Source organism: Capra hircus, chromosome 2 (genome assembly GCF_001704415.2).
Source record: "Capra hircus breed San Clemente chromosome 2, ASM170441v1, whole genome shotgun sequence".
In the NCBI taxonomy this organism is placed as follows: Eukaryota; Metazoa; Chordata; class Mammalia; order Artiodactyla; family Bovidae; genus Capra; species Capra hircus.
This window is the reverse complement of record NC_030809.1, coordinates 7,398,046-7,413,639: the sequence shown is the minus strand read 5'-3', so window position 1 is coordinate 7,413,639 and position 15,594 is coordinate 7,398,046. Positions and strand designations below refer to the sequence as shown.

At 45.1% G+C, this 15,594-nt stretch overlaps 1 protein-coding gene across 1 annotated transcript in view; it reads left to right on the top strand.

The window, feature by feature from the left end:
• The window catches only part of STPG1 (sperm tail PG-rich repeat containing 1), a 64,194-nt gene that overhangs the window by 27,357 nt on the left and 21,243 nt on the right, over positions 1-15,594 (top strand). The window contains exons 5-7 of the mRNA XM_005676845.3: positions 1,799-1,900; positions 6,767-6,937; positions 14,411-14,519. Of these exons, the coding sequence (XP_005676902.2) occupies positions 1,799-1,900; positions 6,767-6,937; positions 14,411-14,519 (382 nt within the window). The remainder of the gene's footprint in view (positions 1-1,798; positions 1,901-6,766; positions 6,938-14,410; positions 14,520-15,594) is intronic.

Below are 15,594 nucleotides of genomic sequence, written 5' to 3'. Positions count from 1 at the left end.
ATCAATAAACACGTCCATCCTGCAAACAGCCCCCTAGAAAAAGCCTCTTTCTTGTTCCTCTTCTTGTAGCCCCTCACATCGCACCCACAGGCCAGGGTTCTGGTTGGACCACATCTCCCCGCAGCCTGCCTCATCTTCCCCCCATCCCCGCCGCCACCCTCCAGTAGTCAGCCCCCGCTCTGTCCACTAGGAATCGTCATCGCCTGCAAGGTAGGAGTCAGCCTCCCTGCCTCCACCTCGACAGAGCAAGACTCAAAGGCTTCACTGCATTTAAAACAGCACAGGAGAACCTGCTCTGTGTGTGTGGTTTCTGGTTTTTGTTGTTCTTTTTGAACACTCTGCATCTTTGTTGCAGCGTCCGGGCTTCTCTCACTGAGGTGTACAGGCTTCTGCAGCTCAGCGCTGGCTCAGTAGTTGTGGTGGGAGGACCTAGCTGCTCCAAGGCACATGGAATCTTAGTTCCCCAACCAGGCATTGAACCCCCACCCCTGCACTGGAATGTGGATTCTTAACCAGTGGACTACCAGCGAAGTCCCAGAAGAATCTTAACAGCCCCGATGACCACATCCTTATATTAACCCATCATCACACACGGCTGGACCCAGACTGGAGAGTCTGGGGAGGGCCCCACGGAGACTTGAGCTCTCTTTCTGCTCTGCGAAAGGCAGTAGGGATGGCTGGGGCCAAGAGGAGCCGGGTGGCAGACCTTGGAGGTAGCGAGGAGAGTCAGACTGCTCAGGTTTAAATTTATGCTTCCCCGTCTATTAGCTGTGGCCCCAACATCTCTGGGCCTCACTTTCGTTATAATGGACTTGATAGTATTTCTACTGCAAAAAGCTATACACTGTCACATAACACTGAATTCAGGTGCTGCCACTGACACAGTGGGACCCTGGGGCAAGTTCATCTCCATGGGCCTCAGTGTCTCCATCTATAAAATGGGGGCATCCTTTTCTCATTGGAGGGTTAAATGGGACAACCTTTGAAAAGCTCTTGGCACCAAGGAGGCACCCAGTAAACCCTCGAGACAGAGGAGCATCCTTGTCATTTCATGTCTCTTTCTTCGCCAACTTCTGTCAACATTTACCTCCCCCTGGTAACCAGCACGGGAAATGAGATGCAAACCCAATTAACTGCAGCAGCAGAAATGAGCTTAGAAATCAAGCTTTTGTTTGTTTCTGTCTAACACACCCACATCACTGAGCACTTGAGCCCCATGAGCCCACCTCTTTTTGTCTAAGAGTTAGAGATGGTCTTGTTTGGAATGAAGGTGGTTTTCGTTTCGCTTTGCTTTATAAACAGAAACACTCCCTGGTTTCTCCTTTGAAAGGCTGGGGAGGAAGCTGAGTCAGGTGGGGTGTGGTGAACGTGAAATTGGTCACCCTTCTCTCGCCCCGGATTCGGCAGACCCAAGTCAGCCCACGCTGACCTGCACAGCCGCCGATGCACTCAGGATCCGTTTTTCTGCTCGTGCCTCTATTGGCACGAAGAAACCATAGCATCCTCCTAGAATGCAGTACAGAATAGTGGAAAGGACAAGGGCTGTGGTTGGTTGGGGTGGGGGCAGGCAGGGGGCCGCTCCCAGACCTGAGCTGGAGTCCCAGCCCCAGCACTTGTGAACTGCGATGGTGACGTGGCAGGTCAGGAATTGGTGGAGCTGGGCTGTCATCCGGGAGGTAGCATCTCTGCCTGTCCGGGAGGATTCCAATGAAGCTTAGGGTTAATGGATGTAAAACTTGCAGAAAAGCACCGTGGAATGGAAAGTCTTGCGATGACACCATGCTCCCTTCCCTTTCAGGATGATATCCCAGGCCCGGGGTTCTACAACGTCATTCACCAGTCCCCTGTGATCGACAGCGTGTCATTGTCCAAGAAAGGGACATGCACTTTCCCTTCTATGGTGAGAGCCCCTTCTCTGAATAAGGGCACTAACCGCTCAGTACGTTGCTTCCTTCCTTAATCACATATTGGACATCCGGGCCCTTTTCTCCACAGACCTGTGGTTCTAATTAGGAGAGTAATGGTCTGCCCAGGTTTCATGCAGGTAAACTGGAGCCTAGATCTCTAAGTCATTTTTTCCCCCACTGTTACCCACTCCTTGAGTGGGAAGAGAAGCTAGAAGCATATTCAGAACCTGATCATCCAAAATCAATTTTGTCAGCATGGAGTGGACTCCTAAACCAAGACAAAATTCTCATGATACATCTTGCCCTAGCAGGACTTTTTACACCTCTTAGTCCAACTGGGTTATTCAAGTTATTGAGAAATCTGACGGGACCTAAAAGAAAGCAGATAGCAGGCCGGGAATTTAGGAATATTCCTCTCCTCTCCATTTCTCTTCTTTGTAAGATGTGGGTCTTTATCTTTGTGGATGGCTCCAAACCTCAAGTAGCTAAATGAAGTGCCAGTGTCTCTGACCTGACCTGGGCAAGGATAGTCTTTATTTGAACATCTATCTGTTGATAAGATAAAATAGATACAACAAGGGGAGTCAAAGTAGGGTAAGACTCTCTGAGGTAGGAAAATGAAAAAGAAAGCAAATCCAAACTCCAGCATCAATACGATGCCTGTGCCATCTGTCCCTTTAAGAGTTATAATAATCTCTTGCAAAAATGTATTATGATACCTGACACTGGAATAGATTTAAAACACTCACACACATACACAAAGAGACCATTTAAGTCACACTGAATGCAGCCACTCATTGGAATTCGAGCTTGACCGAGCTGAATGCTCAAGGAGCAAACCGATTTGGGAGTTAACTCCTCACCAGCTAAGATGTTCGGGCTGCACAAGCCCCGAGCCAGTTCACAAATCAGCCACACATCTACCTCCAGCTCTGTGAGTAAAGGGACTACAAAGCAATGGGCCAATGACATGCCCTCTCACAATGGCCTGGCACTAGAGACAAGACTTAAGACCTGATCCTGACTCAGCTCTGGGTTCAACCTCGATGTGACCTCAAGCACGTCACCCTCTGTGTCCCAGTTGCCTCACAGAGTGAAGACTCCCCAGAGGCCCTGGGCAAATTGACGTTGCAATGATTGAAATAGTCTTTGAAACTGCAGAGCCTTATAAACATGTTCAATGTTATGATTGTTGCCACCTGAGTCACAAACAATACTTCCTGCAACACCTAGGTTTTCTCTCTGAGAGCTTTGCCAAATAGTGGCACTGCCCACTCCTCCCTGGTGCCAGAGCAGGTGCTGAATCAGAGCACACCATCAATTCCCTGCTAGGCTGTACGTGCAGTAACTTTCCAAACGACCAGGCTGGGCCGTCTGGAGGAGAAGGGGCCCAAGGGCAGATCTGTGTGTGACAGGATCTAATCAGGTCTTTACCAAATTCAGACCAAACCCCAAAGACGCTGAGCTGTTGAGGCTTCTTCTTCCTGCTGTGACGGATATAGGGGTTGATATTTATGTTTCTAAACACATGAGTCCCTGTATCCTCGGGCAGGGGCCCTAAGTGGAGCTCTATCAGGAGCTTCCCACGTTTCGCCTAGTTCCTTCCAGAACTGGTCGCCAATTTCATTCCTCCACCCCTTCTTTTGTGCCTTTCACATTTAGCGGCTCTTGTTTCCAGATCCTGGACCCTACAGGGATTGAGAGCAGTCCCCATCAGAAAGGGCTTCCCTGTGGCTCAGCGGTAAAGAATCCACCTGCAGTTCAAGTGATGCAGGTTTGATCCCTGGATCGGGAGGATCCCCTGAAGGAGGAAATGGCAACCCACTCCAGTGTTCTTGCCTGAGAAATCCCATGGACAGAGGAGTCTGGCGGGCTACAGTCCATGCGGTCACGAAAGGGTCAGACACGACTTAGTGACTAAAAACAGCTACCACCACATCAGAGAAAGGTCCGCCTTACTGATGCTGGTGTGGCCGTCAGAAGCGTGACTCCCGGTGGCGCTGACCAAAAAATGCTGTGGGTCAGTACATTTTAGAAACTTCTGGATGACTATTGGAGCAACTGCACCCAGCCTTTTGAGAGGACCTGTCCTCCCTCTAAATTCAAATAATCTGAAGAGCTTCATGACTATACTCCACAGCTTTGTTCCAGAATTATTCACAGGACTGGGTAGGAAGTCAAGTGAGGCAGGTGTGTGTGTGGGGCTGGGTATTTCCATGGCTTTTCTGTATATGTGCGGGGTCTTCAGTGTCTCTGGAAAGGCTGTTATGTGCTGGAGAGAGGTTCATGAATGCCAGCATGTGGCCAGGTTGGAGACCGGAGGCCTGGCAATTAAAAGAAAGCCAAGGCGTAGGCTGATGAGTGAGTGTCATTTCAGCTAGACTCAGACTAATTCTCTTGTGATGATTGATGAAACTTTGCCTCAGATGGGAATTTTTTGGAGCAGTTTTTCCTAAAGAGAATGTTAGTAGGTATTCTAAGCCAAAAAGATCCTATGATGGAAGAAATTCGGGAATGGCTGTTTCAACACAGACAGATTTCTATATTGCAGGCCTTCTCACTGCATGCTCCACTCCAGTGTGTGTTATGGATCTTCAGAATGGTGTGAGGCTTCTCAAGTTTATTTGACCCTGAAACTATCTCCCTGCTGCTGCTGCTGCCACCACCAACGCAACCTTATCTCGTAGAACTGGAAGGCCAAGGAACACACTTTGGAAAATAGTGCTTTGTTTATTTTTTTTTTCCAGGGGTCCTACAACTTATAATATTTTAAAAGTTAGATAAATCTTACATTGAATAATTTCACAATTAAAATGGATTTTTAAATTTCCCTAGTAGTAAACCACCTACCAAAACACAAAACAGAACAAAACAAATTTATCTTCAATTGTGAAGGTGAGAAATATTTTTGAAAAGATAATTTACCACAAGAATCTGTTTTGTCCCCACACAAAAAAAATGTACCTGAACTTTAAACAAAACTCACATTTTATTTAAGTTGAAATAAACTATACAAAATTGATTTTCTTCACCAAAAACAGCAGCAATGTTTTCTGTATTATTCCTAGATAAACCGCAAACCGCTTATTTTTGTAGGTTTGCTAGATGTTGCTTGTAAATCAAGATGAGGCAATAGATACAGTCATGGGAAAAGACAAACGAAAACAGACAAAGCAGTTGTCAGTATCCATGGGCTCTGATCCTCTCTCGACCATGAAACTGAAGTGTTCAATATATAAGCTGCCAAAAAGCTTATGAAGATGTAGGCTCAATAAGGGAATGCGAGCTGCAACAACCAAATGGGGAGCGACAGTGGCAGGCTCTTCCATTCAAACTTTGCCTACAATGTGTTGCTTTAACTTCAGGGAAACAGCGCTTCAGCAAAACACGCTGTGCCCAGTCTTTTGGGCGACTCAGGAGAGACACGCTACACGCAGCAGCACTGAGGATGGTCTGACCTTGTACCCTTCTTCTCTGGAAGTTGGCAGGAGAGCAGAGGTGTGTGTACCGATGAGCCCAGGCGGTTTCAGATAGTGATTCTTCCTGAACTAAAACTTCCCAATGGCATGTATCAGCTGCTCATCTTGTAGCCGAGAACACGTGGCTGTGACTCCTCTCAGCCCACTCTTCCTCGGAATGGGTGTCTGATCCGTGTCGTCTCGTGGAGGTTCCACCACTTCGCTAGCTGAGGAAGTTTGGGGTCCTCGTCTATAAAGCGGGGATAATCATAATTTCCTTGATCCAGGCTTGTCATACGGATTCGATGGAACATCCCCCGCAAAGTACTCAGTTAACTATTGCCCCAAATGCACAGCAAAAGTGAGTCCAAGGCTGGGGTGACCTTACTCCTGGAAACATCGATGGATCCTTGCAAGTAGGAGGAGGCAGAACTGGGACTCGAGCCCAGGCCGGACGCTGGACAGAGTGGCCCTGCTTCTGGTGGCAGGTGGTGGCCCATGACCCAGATGGCGAGAAGCACGGCCGGCACGCACAGAGAGGAGTCAGCTGGGCTGCTCAGGCCTTCCCAGCCTCCTCTGCTTTCTGTGCTTGTGTGGTTATTGACCCCTGTCAAGTGGAGGAAACCAAGGGCAATTTTCTCAAGCTTTTAACCATAAAATAATGAAAAAACAAGTTGTTGTTTTTTTTCAATCAGACTTCAATACTTACCATACCATCCCAGGGTAAAGTGATGTTATCACCTAGTTTTTATGGCTTTTGTCCCTTTTCATTTGGCAAACATTGATTCTGTTTGTTTTTTTAACTGAAAATAGTTAATCATGGCTTTCTGGAAGGAGTAGGATTGGTTTCTGTTGAAACAGCAGGAAAAAAAAATTGTGAGGTTTTATGAAATCAGTGGGTTGGTGGAGGATGGGAGGCGTAGGTAGGAGGCAAGCCCTGGGACCTTTAAGGTGTGAGAAGCAAACTTCTTATTTAGGAAATTCAGATTATTTAACCTTAGAAACAAGAAGTGAGAGTTTCACTCAAAGGAAAAACCAAGGTTGGAAGAAGAAAGCAGAAAGCTTCCCATCATATAAATCACCCACCAGCTGATGAGTCAAGTGTAAGTGGCCTGAAACGGGATTGGGTGGAAATGCTTTTATGGCAAAATTACTTTTGCCAAGTCCCAAACATAAGATGAATAATTCGAGCTAGTTTACAGAAGTTAACACATGCCTGAACTTGCATTTTCCAAGACCAAATCCTCAAAGCCTGAGGTCATTTTATCTGTGTTATCTGCCAGGGTTTCACCTTTTATGAAATGTTTTTAGACCTGGTGCTGAGCATCATCTTTCTGATACTTGTCCTTGGAAGCCATAAGATACATGATGATGTGGATTCCTTTGACTTTCTCCTTGCAGTGTGCCCGGCTGGACACCATCGTTTCTAAATACCCGGCAGCTAATGCGTACACTATCCCATCTAATCTTGTTTCAAAGAAAGACTTCAGCAATTCCTGTTCCAGCATGTTCCAGTTGCCAAGCTGTGAGAAAGTGCTCAAATTTGAAACCCCTGCACCAAACCAGTACAATGTAAGAACCCTTCTTATGCTTCTTAGATATATATTGAGTGAATGGTTTACTAAAAATAAAAGGAGGGATGTGGGGAGCTTTGGAAAATAGCCTTTAACCCAACTGGTATATTAGCTAGCATTTGTTGACTATGCAGTGGCTCCACGAAGCAGTGCAAGGCTCTCATAGGGAATTTTCTGAACCCAGGGAAAGCTGTGGGCAACACGGAGGTCAGTATGGAGCCGTGGAAAAACCTCTGCCCTGGAAAACTCTTACTGTAGTCGCTCCTATCACAGACATGAAATTAAAAGATGCTTGCTCCTTGGAAGGTAAGCTAATATGATAAACCTAGACAGTGTATTAAAAAGCAGAGACTTCACTTTATCAACAAAGGTCCATAGAGTCAAAGCTGTGGTTTTTCCAGTAGTTGTATACGGATGTGAGAGTTGGACCATAAGTAAGGCTGAGTGCCAAAGGATTGATGCTTTCCAATTGTGGTGTTGGAAAAAACTCTTGAGAGTCCCTTGGACAGCAAGGAGATTGAACCAGTCAATTCTAAAGGAAATCAACTCTGAATATTCATTGGAAGGACTGTTGCTGAAGCTGAAGCTCTAATACTTTGGCCACCTGATGCAAAGAGCCGACTTATTAGAAAAGACTGATGGTGGGAAAGATTGAAGACAAAAGGAGAAGGGGACTACAGAATATGAGATGGTTAGCAGCATCACTGACTCAGTGGACATGAATCTGAGCAAACGCCAAGAGATAGTGAAGGACAGGGAAGCCCGGCGTGCTGCAGCCCATGGGGTTGGACACAACTTAGCAACTGAACAACAAGCTATCGCATAACTTTCTGGGGCGGTTTTCTCATCTGTAACAGTGATTGTATTACTCACTTACTTTTTAGATTGTTACAGGGAAAATAAACTTATATCTTTCCATATCAGAAAACTGGTTTCTTTAACAGTAGTGCTTCTCCAGGGCTTCCCTGATAGCTCAGTTGGTAAAGAATCCACCTGCAATGCAGGAGACCCCAGTCACATTCCTAGGTTGGGAAGGTCTGCTGGAGAAGGGATAGGCTACCCACTCCAGTATTCTTGGGCTTCCCTTGTGGCTCAACTGGTAAAGAATCTGCGTGCAATGCAGGAGACCTGGGTTAGATCCCTGGGTTGGGAAGATCCCCTGGAGAAGGGAGAGGTTGCCCGCTCCAGTATTCTGGCCTGGAGGATTCCCTGGACTGTGTAGTCCATGGGGTCGCAAAGAGTCGGGCACGACCGAGCTACTTTCCCTTTCAGTGCGTCTCTAGTTCCCACCGCTTTGTAGTTGCTTAAGCAGAACAGTGTGGTTAATGGGTGAGAGATGGGCTTGGGTTCAAATCTTGACTCTGCCATTTTCTACATGTGTGTGGCTTTGGGCAAGTCCATTAACCTTTCAGGACTCAGTTTATTGATCTGTAAAGTGGGGTTATGGGGCTATGCCCTCCCATGTGGCACTAGTGGTAAAGAACCCACTTGCCAGTGCAGGAGATGTAGGAAACATGGGTTCGATCCCTGGATCAGGAATATCCCCTGGAGGAGGGCACGGCAACCCTCTCCACTATTCTTACCTGGAGAATCCCTTGGTCAGTGGAGCCTGGTGGGCTACAGCCCATAGGGTTGAAGAGAGTCAGACACAATTGAAGTAACTTAGTTGGAACACACGCAAAGTGGGGTTTCACGTCCACTCCCTAATGCTAATGCAAACATTAAACCAGGTAGCCTAGGCCTACTGCTTATTTAGCACAGCCCCTGGCGCATGAGGATTCCACAATACACAGAAATCAGTAGAATTGTCTTTGGGGAAGTCAAGATCCCTCTCAGGTTTCAGTTGTAAAATGGAATTAATGATATTTGCCCAACAGGGTTATTATAAGAAGTAGATGAGAGCACAATATGAAAGCACTCTGAAATACCTAAGACATGAATTGCACATAAGGCAGTAACATTATTAAGCTATAATTTCCAAATATTTTGGTCTTAGAATGCTTCAGTTTAAATCTCCTTTTTCGGAGGCAAGAATATACAATGGAGTAAAGACAATCTCTTTAACAAGTGGTGCTGGGAAAACTGGTCAACCACTTGTAAAAGAATGAAACTAGATCACTTTCTATCACCGTACACAAAAATAAACTCAAAATGGATTAAAGATCTAAATGTAAGATCAGAAACTATAAAACTCCTAGAGGAGAACATAGGCAAAACACTCTCAGACATAAATCACAGCAGGATCCTCTATGATCCACCTCCCAGAATTCTGGAAATAAAAGCAAAAATAAACAAATGGGATCTAATTAAAATTAAAAGCTTCTGTACAACAAAGGAAAATATAAGCAAGGTGAAAAGACAGCCTTCTGAATGGGAGAAAATAATAGCAACTGAAACAACTGACAAACAACTAATCTCAAAAATATACAAGCAACTTCTGCAGCTCAATTCCAGAAAAATAAACGACCCAATCAAAAAATGGGCCAAAGAACTAAGTAGACATTTCTCCAAAGAAGACATACGGATGGCTAACAAACACATGAAAAGATGTTCAACATCACTCATTATTAGAGAAATGCAAATCAAAACCACAATGAGGTACCACTTCACACCAGTCAGAATGGCTGCGATCCAAAAATCTGCAAGCAATAAATGCTGGAGAGGGTGTGGAGAAAAGGGAACCCTCCTACACTGTTGGTGGGAATGCAAACTAGTACAGCCACTATGGAGAACAGTGTGGAGATTCCTTAAAAAATTGCAAATAGAACTACCTTATGACCCAGCAATCCCACTTCTGGGCATACACACCGAGGAAACCAGAATTGAAAGAGACACATGTACTCCAATGTTCATCGCAGCACTGTTTACAATAGCCAGGACATGGAAACAACCTAGATGTCCATCAGCAGATGAATGGATAAGAAAGCTGTGGTACATATACACAATGGAGTATTACTCAGCCATTAAAAAGAATTCATTTGAATCAGTTCTGATGAGATGGGTGAAACTGGAGCCAATTATACAGAGTGAAGTAAGCCAGAAAGAAAAACACCAATACAGTATACTAACACATATATATGGAATTTAGGAAGATGGCAATGACGACCCTGTATGCAAGACAGGAAAAAAGACACAGATGTGTATACCAGACTTTTGGACTCAGAGGGAGAGGGAGAGGGTGGGATGATTTGGGAGAATGGGAATTATAACATGTATACTGTCATGTAAGAATTGAATCGCCAGTCCATGTCTGACATAGGGTGCAGCTTGCTTGGGGCTGGTGCATGGGGATGACCCAGAGAGATGTTGTGGGGAGGGAGGTGGGAGGGGGGTTCATGTTTGGGAACGCATGTAAGAATTAAAGATTTTAAAATTTAAAAAAAATAAAAAATTTAAAAAAAAATTAAAAAAAATAAATAAATCTCCTTTTTCTTTTATGATACTTATAGATAATGGTTATTTTTCCAACTACAAAGATCCTGCCCACCTTCTTCAGTGGATCCAACCAATTATAATGTGCTCAAAGCAATATAAGTGCCTGTTAGGCCAGCACTGTCCAAAAGAAATACAACAGGAGCCACAGAAGTAATTTGTTTCCCTAGTTGTTTGGGTTCCTCAGTTGCTGAGTCGTGTCTGACTTTTTGCAACCCTGTGGGCTGCAGCACGCCAGGCTCCTCTGTCCTCCATTATTTCCCAGAGTTTGCTTAAATTCATGTCCATTGAGTCAGTGATGCTATCTAAACATCTTGTCCTCTGCCACCCTCATTCTCCCTTTGCCTACAATCTTTCCCAGCATCTGGGTTTTTTCCAGTGAGTCGGCTCTTCACATCAAGTGACCAAAGTTTGGAGCTTCAGTTTCAGCAGCAGTCCTTCCAATGAACATTCAGGGTTGATTTCCTTTAAGATTGGTTGGTTTGATCTCCTTGCAGTCTAAGGGACACCCAAGAATCTTCTCCAGCACCACAATCAGAAAGCATCAATTCTTAAGTGCTCAGCCTTGTTTATGGTCCAATTCTCACATCCGTACATGACCACTGGAAAAACCATAACTTTGGCTATATGGACCTTTGTTGGCAGAGTGATGTCTCTGCTGTTTTCCTAGTAGCTACATTTAAAAGTAAAAAAGGAACAGGTAAAATTAGTTTTAATAATATATTCTATTTAACTTAACCCAGTATGTTCAAGATATTTCAATATCTAATCAATATAAAAATTACTAATTAAATGTTTTACATTCTTTCCCTAATATTAAATCTTTAAAATTCAGCATGTATTTTATACCTGCAGCCTGTCTGCATGTGGACCAGCCATGTGTCCAGCGTTCAATAGCTATATGTGGCCGGTAGCTTCTGTTTGGGATAGTATAGCTCCAGACACTCTTCTCCTAGGGTAATCAGAGTCTGAAAATAATCATGATGATGAGATGATGAAGCACTTCTCATGGCCTGTGTTCTGTTCTAAGAGCTGTGTATTCGTTGATTTCATACTCACAAGGACCTGGAAGTGGATTCTCTTATTTTCAATTTACAGAAGAGGAAGTTGAGGTTCAGAGAGGTGAAGGGACTTGCCCAGAGTCACTCAGCTTGAAGAGACCATTTGCACACCAGTGAGAACAGCTAGGTGCTGAGGTTTAAAACTGGGGAGTGATCAGAGTCTCCATGCTCCAGCCCTGCTGGGCTTCCTTTCATAAGTCGTGTGACTTCTCTGGGCCAGTGATATAATTTAGAATCCAGTGGGGAACTCAAGATGAGAAATAGTAGACCTGCAAGGAAAATAACTGCAAACTGTGGCCAGCTTTGAGGAAGACAAACAGCAGTCGCCTGAGAAAGAGAATATGTATGCGGTATGGAGGTAGGCATATATTTCAGACTGAGTGGTCAGAGAAGGTGAGTGCCCCCTCTCTGCGACCTACTGGGGGGAGCTGAAGGGTGCTCTAGTTAGCGCTTCATGCCTTCATGTCCCTAATCCACTGTTCCTTGAAGGCTCAGCTCCAGTCCTGGTATGCAGTAAGCATGCAATAAATGCTTATATCTTAAAGGCATAACTTCCTTTGTTAATCAAGGAATGACCGTTCCCCAAGTCAGAACTCTGTCCTCCTGCCAACAGATCAATTTTAGTTTGCAGGTTTTTTGTTCATTATTGTTTTAATGTGGCTCTGAAAGTAAGACACACTCATCATAAGATACATCCAAGCATCACAGAAACCCACAAACCAGAAAGTAGAAGTCCTTTATCATTCTGCTCCTCAAACAGCCAGCAAAAACCAGGGGCAACATGTGTATGCCTGTGGTTGATTCATACTGGTGTATGGCAAAAACCATCACAATATTGTAAAGTAATTATCCTCCAATTTAAATAAATAAATACATTACAAAACCAAACCAAACCAGGGGCAGTTTTGTTCATACTCTTGTCCTCTTCCCCCCGTCAGTTTTGGGATTATACTGTCCATCGTATGCACGCATTTCTTCTTAATAATATCTGAGGTTTTTTTCCTCTTATGGCAATACAATCAATCTGTTTCGTTCTTTTTTAATCTGCCAGTGGAGCTGACTCTTTTCTTAGTCTAATGGTGAAATACACATGACATACAGTCAGTGTAGGTTTACAAAAATGTCCCCCTTTTCTGTTGCTCTTCTGTCTGGGCGAAGAATAAAGCTGAAGCAGTGTTTTGTCTACAGGAGGCTTTTTTCAGACCTGGAGAACAATGGTTGAGTCAATGGGCGAGCAGCAGAAATGCAGTAATCCTGTTAGCCACACTGTGCTTTGAGGCTGTCAAGGCCCCTCTCTGGCTTTGCTTAAGTGTAGTCCCCCAGATTCTCTGTTCGAAGCCTTTCCCTCAGGACCTGTTATTACTTCCTCTCCGGCATCCGGCTCCTCTCCCCGTGTCCAGTAATTAGCCTGGCCCATCTGATCTTTTTGTTTGCCCTCTCTGCAGGCAGTCTGGCCATTTGGTACCCTGGGAAAAACTGAATTCCTCTACCTTTGTCAACACAAAATCAAAATGCCATCTGCATTTTTTCAGAAACTTTTTTTTTTTTTTTGACAAAGGAGTATCACAGAAAATCAAGCCATCTTGGCCCCAGCAAACAGTTCCACTCATTCAGTAAATAGTCCCAGCCATGGCAGGTACAACTTTATTGCATCTTTTATCTAACGAATACAGGAGACTGACTGCCAATTGGCATTTAACATATTTATGATTCATCATAAGAATGATCTTAGGGTTCTTTTTTTTTTTTTCCAGAATTATTTTTAGAGTTCTGAACACTCTCAACTGTATACTGCCTGAGTCGACCAAAATCCTTATCTTCTGGTCAGTCCAGAAAAGTCAAGACGACACAGTGCTTTGTAAATCTCATCACAATCTTAAGTTACACGATTTCTTTGTAAGTCCTATATCCTGCACGTATAGGATTATTTGAGCAGTGAGGAATGAGGGTGGGGATGTGTAGGACTCAGTGTTCAAAAAGAATGAGAATCATAGAGGAAAAAGTAATGAAAATAATTTGCCTAGGTACCTTTACAAACTTTTTTTAAAAATTTATTTATTATTTATTTATTTATTAAACTTTATTTTTCTATTTGTGTGTTTAGTTTACCCAACTGGGCTCAAACTAAACATATTGCAGTTTTTTCCAATATACTATTTTGTGACCATCTTCCCATGTTAATAACTTTATAGCTACACGAACGTTTCAAAGTGCAAAGTGTTGCTTTGGGTGAATTTACTGTGTCTATCTTAACCAAATCCATGTTGCTAGACGTATTCTAAGTTTTCCTACATGTTTACCTTCTAGGTTTATGATTCTTTTGTCAACTTACAAATGTCCCAGTGGATTTTAAATGCAATTGCATTGAGTTTACAGATAAATTGCGTGGAAATCTTTATAGCTTTGGGTAATCTGGAAACGCAATCTATCTTTCAATTTATCACGTTTTCTTTTATGTCTTTCAGTAAAAATTTTAGTGATTTTCTTCATATTCTAGTTATATGTAACATTATACGTTTTTAAAAAGCCCACTTTCCGGCAGGTGATTTATATTGACTGGGCATTCCCCCATCCCCACCCCGATGGCTCTTTGCCTCAAGTCGAGCAAGAATAATCTGATCCATCTTGAAAAAAAACCTCAAATCCAGAGAAATTAAACAGCTTGAGCAGGGTGCCCCTCCCTGAGTGAGGGAGGTGGTCAGCGAAGCCGAGTCTGCAGGCTGGCCCAGGGCACCGTCCTCGGTGTTGCGTTTGGTCCCCAAGGCCCTGGCTGCTGATGAAAAGTCGTTGCCCCCTGCAGCTGGGGCGAAGGTGAAGGCACAGTCAGAGTGACCCTTTCCACTCACATCTGCTCATTTTCTGAGAACGGGTTTAAAAAAAATTTTTTTTTAACTCCAAAGTGCCAGTCGTCCTGACATGACAAGAGGGACAAGGAAAAGAAAGGCGTTGAGTGCGCTGCGCTTGTTTTCTTCCCCCAGGCCTCCGACTCTTGCTGCAAGCAGGCAAACAACGTCTGTGCCCGAGCTGGGTTCGTGTCCAAAACCCAGAGAAGATTTTTCACTGTTTCTAAAACAGGACCTGCCCCAGGTAAGCAGCTGCTTTGTACTGGCCTTGACCTGAGGCTTCCTGTTTCAGGTCTGATCAGCAGGGCACCCGCTCCTTCACAGGGAGTCTCTTTCCTTGGTGACTCAGACAGTAAAGAAACTGCCTGCAATGGAGGAGACTTGGGTTCGATCCCTGGGTTGGGAAGATCCCCTGGAGAATGGACTAGCTACCTGCTCCAATATTCTGGCCTGGAGAATTCCCAGGACAGAAGAGCCTGGAGTGCTACCATCCATGGGGTCGCAAAAAGTTGGACAAGATGGAAAGACTAACACTTTCACATCAGGCTTTGCGGGGTGTGGGGGTGCAGGCGGGTGTTATAGGAAGAGTAGGGGACCAGCTCCCTACTCAGTGGAAGAACAGCCGGCCCCCAGGGTCTGCCTCCCTTTCAGACCCGGTGCACCTGCTTCAGGCAGCAGCTGGAGAGGTGTCTTCTTGAGCCTGAAGGGTGCCTGTGCGCACACCACATGTGCCATCGCAGACCCTGGGGGGAAGGCAGGGCGACCCCTGAGCACTGGGCTGTGATATTCCTTTCCTCCCAAGCCGGCCAGCAGCCTCATCATTTAACATCAAATCGCTGGGAAACCGCTCTGTTCACAGAGCGCCTACTCTGTGCTTTTTGCACGCGGTTCTCACGCATCTGTCCTCCAAGAGCCGTACTCTTAGTCCTGTGTTTCAGATGAGGCAAAGGAGGCCCAGAGAGGCGAAGCAACTGGCTCAGTGCCACACAGCTAAGAAATGGCAGGCCTCAGCCCAGGGGAGCCTCTCACCCCCATCCTCCCGAGGCGATTTCTGACCCTGGGATTCAGGAACGCACAGAGCTTGCTGGCAAACGTTTTCCCTGCTGGGTGGAGACAGGCATTGCGCCCGTCCTGTGCCCCGCACCAGCCTTAGTGAAAAGTTTCCAGAGAGTTCTGGTGATATAACAGTCCTCACTCCAGGAACACTGGTTACATTAGACCTTCCCAAACGGGTCCCAGAGACCCCCGAGGGAGCTCCGGGCCCCAGAGCCCAGAGGAGGAGCCGGGAAGGAGTGTCTCTGCAGTGACGCTTCTTGGAG